This window comes from Petaurus breviceps, unplaced genomic scaffold (assembly GCF_028583685.1).
Source record: "Petaurus breviceps papuanus isolate PSGF00001 unplaced genomic scaffold, PetGlider_PUasm1.0 90823, whole genome shotgun sequence".
Lineage (NCBI taxonomy): Eukaryota > Metazoa > Chordata > Mammalia > Diprotodontia > Petauridae > Petaurus > Petaurus breviceps.
The window spans coordinates 8,123,218-8,141,265 of record NW_027187352.1 but is presented as its reverse complement, the minus strand read 5'-3'; the positions used below and the strand labels follow the sequence as shown (position 1 = coordinate 8,141,265).

Genomic DNA, 18,048 nt, shown 5'->3' with positions numbered 1-18,048 from the left:
CCAGATACTTAACAGACTGTAGGCATAACTGCACTTTCTTACCTGACATCCGGTACCCAGAACGTTCCAGAAGCCACAGGAGATCAAGAGTCCCATCCTCACAATGCTGTCATGAGGGGGCTGCAAGCAGAAGGTCATCGAAGTACTGGGGCAGGGCAAGGTCTGGGGCACTTGGGCAAAAATCCTGCAGGTTGCAGGATAGTGTGTCCCCAAACAGGGTTGGTGAGTTCTTAAATCCCTGAGGAAGTCTTGTCCAAGTGAGTTGCTATGAACTGAAAGTAAGTGGACCTTCCCAAGTGAAAGCAAAAATGGGCTGACTAATGGGGGCCAAGGGTATAGAGAAGAAGGCAACCTTGAGATCCTAAACCGAGTACCACTGCAGAGCTGGGTTCAGGGACGATAGGAGGGTATAGGAGTTTGGGACAGTAGAATGAACAGTCTCCAGTCTCTTGTTGACCTCCCTCAGATCCTGGACCAGCCAGAAGTCTCAGGAGCCAGGCTTCTTAATAGGCAACAGTGGAGTATTCCACGGGCTCTGGCATGGCCTGAGGATACCCGCCCCCAGAAGTCAGTCATTATGGGGTTTTATATACAGCAATGATTGGCGAGATGGGGATATTGCCGAACATGTATGGGGATGGCTGTGGCTAATAGTTGAACAACCACTGAAGGCTGGTGGGAGGCCAAACCAAAAGGAGAAGTTTCTGCCCAAACATGAGGGACTAGAAGGTGGGAACTTCTCGAGGAGTGGGGAAATTTCACTTCCTCCCTTTGGGGATCCTAAATGGAGTAGCCGCGATTCCTCAGGAAGAGGACAGGTCAGAGTCAGCTGGGGGAAGAAAGTTCTAGAGATGGTTCTGGGCCCACAAAGGAGATGGTGGCCTGGAGCTTATGTAGGAGGTCTTGTCCCAGAAGAGGGTATGGACAGTCAGGCATAACCAAAAATGAGTGGGTCACGGTGCCATGTCCCAAGTCCACAGTGAGGGTAGTTGTATAGGGCACTGTCTTTGTCTCCCCAGTGGCCCCTTGCACTGAGAGTTTGGATTTCGAAAGGGGCCCCAAGGGATTCTGTAAAACAGAAGCAGAAACGCCCATGTCGACCAGGAAGGACACAGGCTGTCCCCCAACATTTAATATAACCCTTGGCTCCCAGGGGTCAAGTTGGATAGGATCTTGGGAGCCGGGGCCCCCCTATTCAGTTTGCAAGGGGAGGATTGGATTAGGATTACAGGATGGACAGGCATTTTTCCAGTAGCCCTTCTGCTTGCAGTAGGCACACTGATCCCGCTCCAACGGTTGCCGATAGGGTGGTCCACGACCGCCCTTCTCTCTCCCTTGGGAGATGAACTTCCACTAGCGGCAGGGTACCTTGTTCTGGGAGGGGAAAGTACCCATTTCAGCCAAAGCCACCACCACTGCCCTTGCCATGCAGTTGTTCTGAGTATCTTGGGGTTCATCTCAATTATTATAAACCTTCTGGGTGATCTCAAGTAGCTCTGTGAGGCTTTTTCCTTCAAAGCCATCTAGTTTTTGCAGTTTCTTCCGAATATTGGTGCAGATTGGACAACAAAATCCACCACCACAGCTCTCCTATTGTTAGGGTTGTCGGGGTCAATAGGAGTATATGTGCGGTAGGCCTCCATAAGTCATTCCAAGAAAGCTGCTGGTGCCTCCTCTCTTCCCTGTCTGACCTCACTAACTTTAGACAAATTAGTAGGCTTCCTGGCTGCCCCCCTCAGGCCACCCAACAACAACTGGTGATTCCAATCGAGAGCCTCCTTACCTCTGTCTGTGTTGGGGTCCCAATTAGGGCATGTTTCAGTAAGCACATGCCCCAGTCGGGCTGGGTCTGTGGTTGGATGGCCATCTAGACCCATGACCCCCTTTTTGGCTTTTGCCAATATCCTCTTCCGCTCTTCCCTGGTGAAGAGTGCCTGGAGCAACCGTTGGCAGTTGTCCCAGGTAGGCTGATGGGTGAAAAAGACAGTTTCTAATAAGCTAATAAGGCCCTGAGGCTTGTCTGAAAAGGACGGATTCTGCTGTTTCCAATTGTACAAATCACTGGTGGAAAACGGACATACACCATAAAAGGACGGGGCTGGTCAGATCCCGGGGGTGGAGCAATCTGTTGGAGGGGGAAGAGCCCTGATGGGGTGCTTGGGTCAGGGGATAGGGCGCTGGAAAGAGACTGAGTCCCATAGGGCACACTGCCCCAGGTATGAGGGGAACTAAATGGAGGAGAGGCTGCCGAGGCAGCTGGGGATTCTCATGAGGGTGAGGAGGGTGGATACAGGGTGGATAATCGAGGAGGTCAGGAACAGGACCAAAAGGGTCCTCAGGGTCAGGAGTCAAGACTGGGCAGAATTGGTTACGAGGCTTTTGGTCTTTGGCAGTGGCTCCCCAGGCTAAGACTCGGGGCTGAGCAGTTTCGGGGGGTGGTTTAGAGTCCAAAACCTGGATGGATACCGGGGCCCTCTTTGGTAGTAAATCCATCCATACAGTGATATAAGGAACCTAGTCTGGGTGCCCTGGAGACCCATATATTATCTTCTGGACTCGGCCAGCGACGGCGGGATCGAAAGTACCCTCAGGGGGCCAGCCAATGCTGAACTGAGGCCACTCAGACTGACAGAATAGGGACAATTTTTCTTTATTTACGAGGTAGCCATAATCTTCCTCGGTCTTTCAGAACTACTTAAAGTTTCTCAAAAAGTACTGTAAGGGGGTTTCACCTCCTTGGGGCACAGATGATTGTTGGCCCATAAATGCAGGTAGAGACAAAACAAGACAAAAACCTAAAATTACAGAGACACCAATGACAGGCACACAGAAAACACAAACCGAAACTGACAGGGCACTCTGGCGGCATCCAGTCACAGAGGCCAGTAAAGGGTGTTAACGCTGCGTCCAGCTTAGCCTCTTACTCTACAGGAGTACTCACCAGAACAGGAACAGAACACTTGTGGACCAGATTGAAAAGAAATTTTGGGAAGGACACAGGTTCCCGGTCCGCTCAGGGAAGCAACACGAGCCTGGAGCCAAGGAACATCATCTCGGTGGCCACCCCCTAGGTCGGATTGCTTTCCCCGGCCCTCCAGGGAGTCTGGTCCAGCTGTCAATACAGAGCCAAAGGCTATCTTGGTGTAACCTCCAAATGAAGTGCACAACCAAGCAATAACAGGACAGCAATACCAATTACAGATTGAAAAGGAGTGCTTATTAGCCCACCGGCGACTGCCTCCCAAGTATAAGACTTAGGGAAGACAGCCCCGAGCCTTCTGCAGAGCATGTTTTTATAGAGAATTATACTATTTCCTGAAACAAAATGTGGTTAACAAAGGAATTTACAGTTTAAGACAGGTGGTATCACATGCAGGTAGGGGATTAAGCAGAGCATGAAGGCCAACAGGGTTCGGTGCCATGTAAGTGGGCATAAACGGAGCATGAAGGCCTTGGGTACTAACAGATCTTTATCTGGGGTTCAAGGATGTGATGTTTTCACAACACAGGTGGAAAGCCCCCAAACTACTGTGGCCTAACAGGTGGTTTCCAGGGACCCTGGTGGGGCCCCTTCTTGCAGGTTGTGACTGAGGGGGTCAGGGTTAATTGGTGTCTATAATTTCTGGTGGACACTTCAGTTTCTCTCCAGGATTAGATTAAAACCCAATTTCTTAGTTGCATATTATGTACTACAAACTCAAGAAGTCTGGGCAATACTTTCTTCTTAAGATGGTGTATGGGACAGGTAAAAGTGTAGTTTCTAAGAGACTATCTGTAAAGTAAGTAAGTCCTGAGGCCTAAGTTTCCATTTTTCTAGAAATTATGTGACTTTGGCACTTTAGAAATCTTTCTTCTCACCCAGCTTACCATAAAAGAGTTAAATTTCTATAGAACTGCAGGAATTGCTGAACAAGACTACTGATAAGGGGGAACAGGCAGTAGCCTTGGGAAAGAAGCGCAGTCCCTGGTTCCCAGAAAAACTCCTAGATAATATTAAAAATAATGAAGAATGGAAGGAGCTGGCAGCAGCAGGTGGATTTGACCAATCAAGGAACAGACAATAGCCTTGGGGCACTCAAGTCCAGATAAGAATGTATCTAGGGTAGACTGAAAGGGGGTTCAGTATTCTGAGGTTGTACTACACTGACGTAATGGACCTAATGTATTATGGATGTTATCTAACAAGATTAGAGCCTCATTAGTAATAATTATGTTAATGTTTGGGAGGGGCGTGTAACCCTTGTTTATTTAACCCAGTTTCTGCTTCTGTACCTCGGCCTCCTCTCTCTCTGTGCTGTCCCAGAGACTGGACCGCCCTCTTCTTGTGAGATTCTAATAAATCTTCCTATCTTCACTTTGAGGTCTTCGAGTAGTCAATGTGGATTAGGGTCTCCATAGCCCACACAATGGGATAGAGGGGAAGACAATACCAGTACATAGTCCTTTAAGTATATAATAGGGAGGACTTTCTCGGGCCATACAGTTAATAAGTTTCTTAATGCCAAATAATATCTTTTTGTGCCTAATTCTAATAGGAAGAGCACTCTCAGATGCTGCTCAATATTATTCCTTCCGGTCAGATTTTGACTTTAAATTCTTCCAGTGCTCTTGGGTCTTGGCCCTTTAAAAATTCATATATTCCCTTAAAAAGACATGTGGTAACAATTCCCAGCTCTGAAAACTTTCCCTCTGCTTTCTTTAAAGAAAGCTTTAGTCCTGTCTCCTTTGAGACATCAGATAAAGAGCTGCCCTAAGCATTATACAACTCCCCATTCCCATTCTCCTGGGAAAGTTTTACAGTTTGAAATCACCAGTTGGCGTCAGGTTAGCTAAAGGTTTGGCCTGGGAGGAGCGGGGGAAGAAAAAGACCTAAGTAGTTTGAATTAATGTGGTCAGTTTCACCTCCAGAGCTTCCAAAGTTAAAATAATAATTAAACAGTACAAAGAAACACTTTAAGATTTTATATAATTGCAAATCACAAACCAATATCTTTAAATTAGCCAATATTTGTCTTTCTAACTCTATAACTTTATCTACTGGTTTTCAATCAAGCTTACAAAATTTTCATTTTCGTTTTTTTTTTTTAAAGCAATTGGGGTTAAGTAACTTGCTCAAGGTCACACGGCCAGTTATTTCTGGGTGTGGTGCTGAGCATCTGAGGCCAGATTTGATCCCCGGGTCATCCCGACACTGGAGCCGGTGCTCTTACTTGCTGAGCCACCTAGCTGCCCCTAAGCAATTGGGGTTAAGTAACTTGCTTTAGGTCACACGGCCAGGTGTTTCTGGGTGGGTGCTAAGTGTCTGAGCCTGGATTCGATCCCAGGTCATCCTGTACTCATTGTGCTACCTGGCCACCCTGAAAATTTTCATTTTCAATCCTATTCAAAATTAAACTCAAACTTTCTCACACCCTCTCAACATGCTTTTCAAACTCTTCCTAATCTTTAATTCCCATTACTCAGATTACCTCTACTTTCCTTTATATTCCAAATTTAAAAAAATTACACACTCCAATTTTGTCCTGTTTCTCTTTACCAGTTAGAATCTGGAGGGAGTTAATAGTTAACAATTTACAAATCAAGAGAGCTGTATTTCTCCCACACCCTGTGGAAACAGCTTTTATCCCAGTTATCAAATACATTGGTGGGAGGGGTGCAAAGACAGTTCTCTACATTTAGTACAAACTTTAGTTTCTAGGATCCAATTAAACCTGAGTTCTAACTCACAGTTTTCTGTCTCCCAACTCTTGCTTTCTCTGGGCTGTCTGGTTTAGATTCTCATCAATCTAAAAGCTGCTTGCTAAATCTACTTCCTAATTAATTTCTGGGAAAGTCTCGCCCTGCTTTTTGATTATTTAACTTATTATGTAACGTTATTCTGGTATTCCCACTTGGCCAGTGTTGGGGACCCCCCCCCAAAAAAGAATCTTAAACCTCATACTGAAAGCCCCAGGTGGGAGTGCTTTCTCAATGTTCTTTCTCTGATTACAGACCTTAGAAATCCCTTAGAAGTTTTTCTGGCTGCATTTTAAATCTTCCACCACAAACATGAAACATCTTACAAAGATACTTGACAAGACAAAGTGTACACAAATCTACTTGTTGGTTTTTTAGGAGATAAACCAGTTTAGAATTAGAATTAGACTGGTCAGAATTCAAAGTTATTGCATGCCAATTTACTCTGACTTCTAGCCAGTTACAGAGGATATCCTTCCAAGGCCCTTTGAAGAGTAGGTGTTCCTGTGGGGTGCCAATCACCTCTGACTGGTCAACATACTGGGATCATCTTTTTCCAGAATTTCAGCATCCTCCCTAAGGGACTGTTTGGAAGAATGTCCATAGGGATATTCTCATTATCCCCTTAATTTCCCTTAAACTTTGTACCCTCATTCTCCCTCCTATTTAATTTGTTTGAGACCTCTTGTGTCACACACTCAAGTCTCAGAACCCCATAGGATGTCCCAACCACAATACTTAACACCCTCTTTTCTTACCCTGGTCTGTGCACAGTTAACTGGTTGCCACAGTACCTACTTTTCCCTTCTCCCTTTTGTTCCTAGATCCACAGCAGTCTCTTTCGTTCATGTGGTCCTGGGATCCTGAACAGTCTGTGAGTGGGGACGCCCACTGTTCAAAGTCAGTGGGACACATCTCCCTGTCCTTTGGTGGTGGCTGCCTTTCATTCAGGATGTTGTGATCCTGGACAAGCCCCTATTTGTAAGAAACAAGTGGCTTACCAAGAAGAACTGATGCTGCTGGTGAGTTTAGGATTTTTATTTAATATTCTTGCAACAAGTAGGCACACCCGTTAAGACAAATACACAGCTGTTCCCTATTCCTGATTCGTATTTCCCAGTTTCCCCGTTGACTGGGCACCACAGGGTTTGTAGCCTATCCAGAACACCTAAACTCCCCATGTGATTCTCCAGCCCCCCGACTCCCTTTACATCTTTCATTACCCTGCTTTCTTCCCCTCATTTTCTTGATAATTTCTAACTGCCTTATAAACACCTGCATCATGTTTAACAACTTGGCTTTTATGCAGAAGCAACAACCTCCTTTCTCCCACATGATGTCATTCACATCTCCTAATCTTCTCAGGCTGCACCTGTGGATAAGATCATATATTTATCACTATTTATTGGGTCAGATAGTCTGTCCAGAGGAGACAGCAGCCTTGAAATTCTCTCTGTCTTGGAATCCAAAGCACTCATTAACTGGTTGAGCAGTTTCACAAAATGACTGTCATGGTTCATACGAATTGTATGCTTTTTAGTGGAGGAAATAGAGTGGAAAGGAGACAGACCTGGCACTTATGAGAGTCAATGAAACAAAAATGTTTTAACTATTTGTACAAGGCACTGTGTTAACCCTAGTGTTATTTTTCTTTTTCAAAGTCTTGGCCCCCAAGAAGCTTAACCTTTTTCTAGGGCTACTGGGTAACATGGCATTGAAAAGAAGATATGGAGAGACACAAACTGGCAAGAACTTCTTGGGATTTGGAAAAAGAAAATAATGTTGGGGTTGAAAAACAATTTCTGAGGAAGGTTTCTATGTTCACTTGGGCCAAGAACTAATTCCTATGCTTCTTGGATGCTCTAGCTGGATGTGTTTTGGGAAGAGGATTTTCTTCTTATGTGTTTGTAAAGGGCAATGCGTTTTCAATAAGGTTAGTGAAGGAAGCTGCAGTGCTTCTAGTCGTAGTGATGAAGCCTTGCCATCACTCGGATAATCTTACAACGAAAACGAGAGCGCCAAGTAAAAGGTGCCTTTCTGGTTAGGAGGCTGGGTTGGTGTTCTGTCTCTTTTTCAGGCTGAATCCATCAGTAAAAAACCTTAGTTCTTGCTAGAAACATACAGGTCATGACATTATAGCAGAAGAGGAGCAGGCAGACTTAGGAATACCTATCCTGGATTTCAAAGTCCTCTTAATTCGTTGATGTAACTGTTCACAAAAGGGCTGACTTGGTTCAGACTAGTCCTGTACTTCAAGTGCAGAGCAGCCAGTGTAGAAAGTACTGGGTGAAATCTCAGAGGCATCAGTACTTTGTCCTGGGGAAACCAATGGGAAGACTATCCCCTTTGGTTCTCCTTGGGAGCCTCTTGGGAGAGAGAAGTGAACTATAAGCTTCTGGAGGGGTAAGTTGTAGATTCACTTCCACCAACCTTTATGAACTACCATTTACATACAAGGCAATGTGTTAAGATGGGAGGCAGACACTGAGCCAAAACAAAACAGACCAGGCCCTTTAGGACCCTAGTTTCTTGCCAGGATTAATGAGCAGCTTGGCATGGCGAAAATAACCTGGACTGGTAGTTCCGGGCAAGGAATTCCAGGATTTTGGGACAAGGAAAGAAAACTGTCAGGGGAGGATTAAAAACTCTTTTGTCTGTGCAAAATTTCTAAGTTCACTGTTATTAAGAGCTCATTTGTGGTCTTTGTGAATGATGTTATCTCTAGTAACCAGGTTTTTTTTGGAATAGGATTTTCCTTTGGTGTCTGTGTAAATAGGTGAACAAACGCCTTCAGAGAGGTATGTGCTTCCTTGGTGGGGATGAGGCCTAGGTGACCTTGGTAGAGGTGACATATTTATCCCCCAAGACAAGTGACAGGTGCCTTCTGGGGCAGGAGTTTGGGCCATACTCTACATCTGCATTTACATCTCAGCCCTTTCAGGCTATATCTGTGAGCAAGAAGAAATAATTGGAAGGAAAAGGTGGAAAAAGTCCATCTGAGGGAGGAGAAAGCTCTGTATCATTTCTGTCCTGGACAATGAGTCCTAACTTTATTGGTATAACAATTTTCCAAATAGACTAACCTGCTTCTGGCTACTTATGTCATCTACACGTACAAAAGGTAGACCAGAAAGGGCAAGAGGGCAAAAAATCCTGGGGTACATAGTGTACATTGGCTGGGGAAACTCATTGGCTCTTCCTCATAGAGCAGAAAGTAGGAGCCTTTTGGCTCTGAGAATTTTTTTTCTTTGTAGAAGGAGGTGGGACACTGGGATTGGCTTCCACAATTATTATTAATTTTATTTACTGCCTGTCATTTTCAAGTCAATGTGATTAGCTTGGGGATATGAACATTGAAAAACCAAAAAATTTTTGGGATCAAGGGGAGAAAATCATGTTGAAAGGTTAAATGTTCTTATCTGTGGTAAAAATTTCTAACTTCACTGTTTCCAAGAGCTCACTTGATCCTTTTTGGTTTCCCCAGTTCCCAGTAAATTGTCATATGGGAAAAAGATATTTCTGTGGCATATGTATATAAAGATTAAGAGGTGCCTATTTTTAAACCGACAAGTGAAGGGTCAGCTGTTTCTAATGGTAACAAGAGGCTGTGTTCTTGACATTACTAATTTGGGATCCTTTGGTGGATGTGAGATATTCTTATCTGCCTGAGTGAGAGGTACCTTCTTGTGGTAAGGGTGAAGGTGATGTGCCTTCTCTAATCTATTAAACGTCTCATTTCTCTGGCACTGTATCTATAGAAACATAAGAATTTGGTTGAGAAAGTGAGGAGAAATAAGTAAGAAATAAAATAAAGGAATAAAGTGACTAGAATGGATGAGTAGGGACCAGTAGAAAGTTTCTTAAGGATTGGGCATGTTTGAAGGCAGTAAGGAAGGAACCTGTTGAGAGGAAGAAATTGAAGATTTGAGAGTAGGGGGATGACTGAAGAATGCAATCTGCTGGAGAAGATGGGAGGGGATGGGATTAAGATGCTAATGTAGAGGGTTTGTCCTTGGCCAGGAGAAGGGCAATCTTTGTCAGTCTCTTGGGGGAAAGGAGGAGAGAGTGAGGGGGTTTTGAGATGAAGAGAGGGAGAGAAGTCGGAGCTCATGTTGGATGGCCTCAAGTTTTCTTTTTTCAGTAAAGTAAGAAGTGAGGTCCTCATGTCAGAGAAGGAGGAGGAAGAGATTAGGGGTGGAGAGAAGAGAAAGTTTGAAATGACTTCTCTGGGACTTAATTAGGGTCCAGTAGAATTTGGAAAACATGAATTAGTAATTTTTCAAAATCAGCAAGAGATTGTTGATGGGAGTAATCCAGAGCTAAGGTTTGACTAGAGGCAAGTGGTTTTAGTTCCAGGAATCAAGAACAGAGGACACTGTAGAGTTGAAATGGTTTCAACTGTGTTGAGGTTGGAGAGGGGGAAAGTGAATTCAGAGTTTGAGAAAGTATGGAGCAGTTAGAGGAATGGATGGATGGGAAGAAGATGACACATCTCTTAAGATTGCATAAGACTGGGGATCTCAGCGAGGGCAAAGAAGAAAAAAGGGTGAAGCACAGGGAAGAGGTTGGTTGATAGGAAGTTGTGGTCTGATAAAGGAATGTCAGTTTCTAATTAGGAAAGTAGAACATTTATGGGCAAAGGCAAGATCTAAGTGTGTTTGCCCAGGATCTTTGTGTGACTGAGGTGTGGTGAAGGAGTGGGTCATAGGACTTAAGGGGGTGGAGAAAATGGGAGGTGAGGGAGCATCAAAGCCCCCTAGTGTGAGGGCATGAGCTGGGAAAGAGAGGAAGGTGGAGAGCCAGGTACAGAATCCTTTAGAAAGGAGGTAGAATGACCTGGAGGTCAGTATACTATAGCTAGCATAATTTTGATTGGGTGAAAACTTTACTGAATGAACTTCCAAAGAGGAAAGTGTACTGAAGAAAGGAGGCAAAGGAAGAATCTGGAAGTGACTGTAGTGAACAAGGAGTATTTTCCCTCCCCCTCTATTACCAGTAATTGGGCTCTGTGAGAGAAGGTACAGCCAGTGCTGGAGAGAAAATCTAGAGAAACAGTGTCATTTGAGGGCAGTCAGGTGTCTTTGAGGGCTAAATAGTTGGAAAGAATGATAGGGAGAGGTTCAGGATGAAGGGAAATTTATTTGCTTTGGAATGGGAATTCCAAATGACACAGTGAAAGGGATAGGCAGGGCTAGATATAGGAAATAGGTGGGTTTGAGTTAGGGGAAAATGGAGGTGAAAAACATGAGGGGAAAGCAGGTAACATCTTTCAGATGGTCACTGATTAATTATAGGGATGGTGAGGAAAACAGCAGTTTAGTAGTGGGTGTTAGATGGGGAGAGAAACCCACTAACTTTAAGCTTTGTTGTAGAAAATTCTGGGCTCAATATTATGTTCTTTACCTTGGGGGCAGGTTAAGAAGGGGTGGATGAGGCATTGGAGGTGGGGTAGATGTTGTTCCCCGATACTGGTTGGAGTCTCTTCTAGAGCACAGGGATTAGGCCTGGATCCTGCTAGGGGCAGGTGTATGGACTAATATAGGACCCTGTTGAGAGACCATGTGGTATATTCTTCTACTGCAGTGGTTCTCAAACATTTTGGCCTCAAATCCCCTTCATGCTCTTAAAAGTTTTTGAGGACTCCAAAAGAGTTTTTGTTTATATGGCTTAAAATATTTATCAATTCATTTAAATAACAATTATAAACCCCATTACAAAATGTTTTGTGGAAAATAGCTTTTCCAAAACAAAATTTTAGTGAGAAGATAGGCATTAGTTTTGCCTTTTTGCCAATCTCTTTCATGTTTGGCTTAATAGAAAACAGCTGGATTCTCATATCTTCTTTTACATTCAATCTGTTGTGCAGTGTTGATCTGGTTGAATTCTATTCAGAAAATGTGGTCTTGAACAGATAGGTAGTTGGAAAAAGGAGGGGTCTTTTAATAGCCAGGAATTTGAGACCTATCAAAGAATTTTTCATTTTTTGTTACATTAAAATCCACTGGTCTGTCTTATTCAATGATTTTATAATATCAGGCATTGTTTATCTGAAAAATACTTGTTCATTCAGTTATGTAGATCTTCCCAATATTGACGCATTTCATGATGTAATATCTGGAAATTGCAACCAACTCCATCAGAAAAGTCTTTTAAGTGTTGGGAAGCTCTCAGATTCACAGTAGGAGACACAAGCTTTCCAAAATTCTCATTTTTGCTTGAAAGCTTGGATTTCATCATTGGCAACAAATATTTTTAGTTTTCTGTAAAGTGACAGACTCACTCTGTTCATATTTGAGAAAATGTCTGCCACATATCCCAAGTCTGAATAACCACAGTTTGTCCATCACTCTTTCAAGTAAAAGTGGTGTTCCGTTAAAAAAGGTGGCTAGTTCAGCTTACAATTAAAAAAGAAATAGGACATACTTTATCTTGTGATAACCATAAGACTTAGGTATGCCACAGAAGGGCTTTAGTCTAACTTCCCATTTCATTATAAAGAATATAAAAATATATGGACATAAGGGTAGAGATTTAATAAAATTAATCATTTTTGTTGCTTCACCAGGAGCATTCTTAAGTGAAACTGGTGTTTTGTTTTTTAAACATTGAGCTCATAGAGGTGAAGAATACAGTGACTAGGTACAGACTGGTGTCACTGCCTGGTTTTGTGTTGAGACAGAATATGGGTCTGCAGGACGCTAGGTGAACATCACTGCCAGTTGATTTCCCATCCGCTTGCTCAAAGAACTTCCAAGAATGATGACAGCATCACAGATCATATAGCTTCAGAACAACTATACTGTACAGTATTGAGAGTAAAAATTGGTAAATAATGGCTTAGTATCATTATGGAAATAGTTTTGGAAGAATCTTGACCCATTTAAAACTCTTTCATAAGACCTGGAAAGTGTCTTAGAGACCCCCAGAAGTCTGGGGGCCATATTTGAAAACCACTGGTCTTGTACTGATCGTGGTTCCTTAATCCTTGAAATTTTTGTGGATGTTTCTAGTATTTTTTTCTTTGACTTAGAAACTCTGACTTCCAGCTATGACATTCCTAGGTGTTTCTAGCTTGGAGTTTCTTTTAGTAGGTGATTAATGAATTCTTGCTGTTTTGACTTTTAAGTCTGGTTTCCTCACTCTGGTAAAGAAAGTAGCCACATCCTTTTTGAAATCTGCTCTGCTTGTAGGCATTTGGATGTTGTTTTTCTCTTTTGTAAAATGGATATGAGATTCAATGAAACAAAAATGTAGTCCTTTCTGTTATATACTAGGAACTCTATTAACCTGGAGACATTAAGCCCCAAAACAAGAGGCTAGGACCTCAAGAAGCTTACCTTCTGCTAGAGTCATTGAGTTACATAGCATTGAGATGAAGAAAGTGAACAGTGGTTGCAGGCAAAGAATTCTTAGGATTTGGGAAAAGTCAAAGAAAACCTTTTTGGGATCACCACCTATTTAGTCTGTGGCAAGTTTCTAAGTTTACTGCTTCCAAGAGCTCATCCCATGCTTCCTGAATGCCCCAGTTCCACATGGCTATGTCTTTTGGGAGTAGTATTTTCCTCTGAAATCTTTGTAAAGAGATCCTGATTTTCACACAAATGAGAGCAGGGAGCTTCACCTGTGATGCTGATGAGTCTTGGCCTGACCTTTCTAGTCTAGTCCTTTGGTGGAGATGAGACATGCTTATCTCCAAAGATAAGTGAAGCCTTTGAGGTTAAGGGGGTGGTCTGCGTTTTCCAGAAGTTCCCAAACATATTTGGCCTTAAAAAATTACTTAGCACCAAACTCTTATTTTTATTCAATGCCCCCCCCCCCCACTGCACCCAAGGTTACTACAACTCCTCCTGGATTGTTCCAGCACCCTCCAAGGGAGAGATATCATCCACTTTGGGGACATACACATTTGTTTGGTATCTATTTCCCTTTTAGGCTGAATTTATAAATAAGCCAATTTTCTCCTAAAGTCATATAGGTCTGACCTTAGCATAAGAGGCTGTATGTAAGGTAGATTTTGTTACTCTTCTTAGATACTAGTTACCAGGCTCATGGCTTGTAAACATCTCTACCACTCTTATGCATTATGTCATAATCTTAAAATAATGTAAACATTTGAGTTAAGCCAGTAAACACTAACTGTGCGTGGGCTATGCTGAATCACCATGAAATTTCTGTAGTTAATGCAAATTTGTGAGGCTATTGCTGGCAAAATGCCTTCTTTGTGGGCTTTTCTATAAATCCAATGAGCAGTGGTCAATAAGGGGGGAACCCAGAGCGGGAATGGGATTGTACAAGCAGGCATACCTCAATCAGCCCCCATCAAGGCTTGGGGGGATTTGTGGATGTGTGTGCTTGTCTCAATTGGACCCCATAGAGACTTGGGTGATCCTGTAGGAGTTGTGTCCCTATTCTTTCTCCCACCCCTGTCAGAAGAGTAATTAGGGGATGCTGTAGTTGGTGTTCCCATTATTAGCAACCCATTGAGAAGAACAGAATAGTGAATTAATTAACCCCTTGTTATATCTCTGATACCGTCTTTTTGGCTGCCCAGATAAAGAATGAACAGGAGTCAGAGTCCCAAAGTTCCTGTGTCTCCTGTCTGATACATGGCATAGTTCGGTATTACCTATGTTACCTCTCCTACAGAGGTGCATACTGGTTTACCAAAAGGAATTACTTGGTTCTGGCTGGTTGTGCCCTTTTAAGTGTTGAGCAAGCAGGTTAGAAAAGGGAAAGTGAAATCTTCAAGGTAAGGGAGGCTTGTCTTGGGGGAATCGGGGAGAAATGGTTTTCTGTTCCCCTTCCTCATTAGAAACAAATTAATAGTCTCCTAGGATTCAGGCTTGTACTTTTGGGCCTCTTAGCCTTTTTTCTTCTCTATGAAAGGTAGAGGCACATTTTGGATTTGCTTTAGCAAAACTATTAACTGCATGTCATGCAAAACACTAATAAGCTTGAGGATATTAACACTGAAAATCCAAGGAATTCCTGTGATTGTGGCAAACATGAGAGACAATCATTTGTGGGGGAGAGGGCCTGAGGTGAAGAACTTTTGTCTCTGGAAGGGTTCTAAGTTCATTGTTGTTAAGAACTTATACACATATTTCTTGCGTATTCTGGTCCCTGGTGGCCATGGAAAAGCAGTATTCCTCATGCATAGGTATAAAAAATTGTACATCTTCAGACTGATGAGTGCAGAAAGCTTCACCATTTCTAGTAATGTTGGTAAGGCTTGGCCTTGCCTTTACTAGTCTAGTCCTCCAGTGGTGATGAGAGATGCTTGTTTCCCAAGCTAAGTGAGAGGAATCTTTTTGGTCAATAGGTTGGGTTGGAGTTATGGAGGGTCTAACCTAGTTAACAGTTCTCTTGATTCTCTCAGACTGAAACCACAGATAACAAGCCATAGTATTTCATAAAAACAGCTCAGACACTAGCAGAAGAGACCACCAACCAGCTCACCATTGTTACTGTCCTGGATTCTCAGGTACACTTCCTTTATTGGTAGAACAGTATTCCAGAAGGACTTACTGGATTCTGGTCCATTGTGCCCTTTCTGGGTAGGAGAGGCAGACTGCTAAGAATAAGTGAAATCTCCAGGGCAAGAGGCACCTTGTCCTGGAGCAGCCAATGAGAAGACTATCCTTGTTGACTTTTGCTTGTGGGGCAGCCTCCTGGGAGGCATCACTGTGCTCAGACTCGGCCTTTTTTGTCTCTTTTGCAGAAGGATCAGAGGTGGAGGGCACTGTGTTAAGCTGGGGCATATCAACGCTGAAAAGCTCAAACCAAACAGTCTTGGCCCTCAGAGAGCTTAGTTTCTGCTATGATCAATGAGTAACTTGGCATGGGGTTGAAGATGGGGACTAGAAGTTCTGGGAAAGGGATTCCTGAGGCTGGGGTGAAGGGAGAGAAAATCATTGAGGGGGTGTTTAAAACTCTTCTGTTGAAGATTTCTAAGCCCGCTATTACCAGGAGCTCATTAGTTACTCATTCTATACTTCCTGGATGCCGCAGTCAGTCCCTGGCAATCATTTCTTTTGGGAAGAGAATTTTCCTCAGGCACATGCACTACTTTTTTTTTTTGCTTTCTGGAGGGAAATTGGGGTTAAGTAACTTGCCCAAGATTACACGGCTAGTTTTTTTGTGTGGGTGTTAAGTGTCTGAGGCTGGAACCGAACTCGGGTCCTCCTGACTCCGGGGCCAACACTTTACTCACTGCACCACCTAGCTGCCCCAGGCACATGCACTACTACTTCTGATGGAGAAGTGAAGGAGATTCAGCTGTTTCTAATGGGAACCACAGGGTCTATCCTTGGCATTACATTTCTAGTCCTTGGATAGATGTGACAAATAATTGTCTTCCAATTTGGGAAAGAGGTGCCTTTCTTCTGTAGTGTGTGAAATTTAAGAAAAGGGTAAACTGAGGTAATTCTCTTGACAGGGAGCCTGAGCCCTAATAATAAAGGATGGGTCACATGGTACTACCTCTGGCCAGAAGGCCCTTAATTGAAGATGCAACTCAGTTTTATAAGCATAGAACAAAGAACAGAACAGAAATCATATTATTGCCTGGGATGAGTTCTCTGGGATGAGGGGTGAGGGATCATTATTGTTTATATCCAAGAAAGTCTATGCCCACTATAGCCCCAATGTAGGATAAAGACCACCTCTCTGTGTTCTGGAATATAGTATGGCAGAAACTGGGCATAGACCATTATCTAACACCATATACCAAAATCAAGTCTAAATGGGTGCATGATCTAGGTATAAAGGTTGATACTGTAAGCAGTCTCCTAAAACAAGGAATAGTTTACCTATCAGACTTGTGGAGAGGGAAAGACTTCATGACTAAACAAGAATTAGAGAACATTATAAAATATAAAATGGATAATTTTGACTACATGAAATTGAAAAGTTTCTGTACAAACAAAGCCAATGTAACCAAGATTAAGAGGGAGGTGGGAAATTGGGAAAGAATCTTTACAACCTATGTCTCTGACAAAGGACTCATTTCTAAAATATACAGAGAATTGAGTCAAATTTATAAGAATACAAGTCATTCCCCAATTGATAAAAAGGAATGCTTTTGTAAATTCTCTGGGCCTTTGCTGCATCCTAGGGTTACTGGTAAGGACACAGGTATGTGTCTATCTTTTTATAAAAGATAGGACAAGGTCAGCTAATTCAGCTGCTAAAGGATAACACAAAAACTTTGCAGGAAATGCTGAGATAATGTTTTATGGAAGTGTTGAGAACAGATTTTTCTTCAACAGTGATTATGGGAAGGTCTAAGCTTTGTTATCTGTCTTCAAAGACAAAGGAAATTGAACTTTTGTACACACTATCTTTTTCACTCAGAGACAGAGAATAGATCCTGGATTTGTTGTGTAGAATATAGAATATGATTACAGAATAAAAATATTTACAGAGTAAAATCAAATATAAAATACAGGAATGAATCCCCTCATTTCCGATCAGGGGTTTGGGAATAATGTTATATAGCTTTTAACCTATTGGACTTCTTGCTTTTTTCTGGCTGTATCCATAGACAGATGGGCATTTCTCTTTCCAGGACAGACAAGACAGATTAGACCAATTAGGAGTGGCCTGGTTTAGTGTCATCTCTGCCCTGTAGTCATGGACACTTCCCTAATTGTTCTAGAAGTTTGACCAAAGGACTGACCTGGTAAATGTTGATCTCTTTCATTGTAGAAGAGGTGAGATAAAAAGAAGTGGGGAAATTTCCTGGGCAAGCATCCCTTTGTCCTGGAGAAACCTGAGGGTGGGTCTGCCCTGTTAATTCTTCCTCAATGGGGAGAAAGTAGAAGCCTCTTTGGAACTGGCTTTATGGCTTTGAACTCCTGAAATTTGTTTTCCTTCCTAGTGAAGTGAGTATTAATTGGTTCATGTATAAGGCTTGTTCATGTTCAGTTCTGTGTGTAAGGGCTCCTCACCTTCCTCTCCCCTGCCAAAGAAGCCACCAAACAACCCCAGTCTCAAGTAACTTACTATCTGCTTGGGTCAATGGGTAACATGGCAGTGATGAAGATGTGGGATCCTGGGGCATCTCTAGGATTGGGGAAAAGGGAAAGACAATTAATTTTGGCAATCATAAACATCTTGTCTGTGGAAGATTTCTAAATTCATTGTTACCAGGAACTCATTCCCATGTTTTATGGTGATCCTAGCCCTAAGTGGCCATGTCTTTTGGAAAGAATTTTTTCTTCTTGCATGAAAAGAGGTATACATCTTCAGATAGGTGAATGTAAATTCTAGCTGTTCTATGTAGTGGTGACAGAGCCTTACCTTGCCATT

At 42.8% G+C, this 18,048-nt stretch overlaps 1 protein-coding gene across 1 annotated transcript in view; it reads left to right on the top strand.

The window, feature by feature from the left end:
• The first annotated feature begins 1,875 nt into the window (after positions 1-1,875).
• Positions 1,876-18,048, top strand: part of GDPD4 (glycerophosphodiester phosphodiesterase domain containing 4) — a 120,295-nt gene continuing 104,122 nt past the window's right edge. The window contains exons 1-2 of the mRNA XM_069070774.1: positions 1,876-1,962; positions 2,912-3,071. Of these exons, the coding sequence (XP_068926875.1) occupies positions 1,876-1,962; positions 2,912-3,071 (247 nt within the window). The remainder of the gene's footprint in view (positions 1,963-2,911; positions 3,072-18,048) is intronic.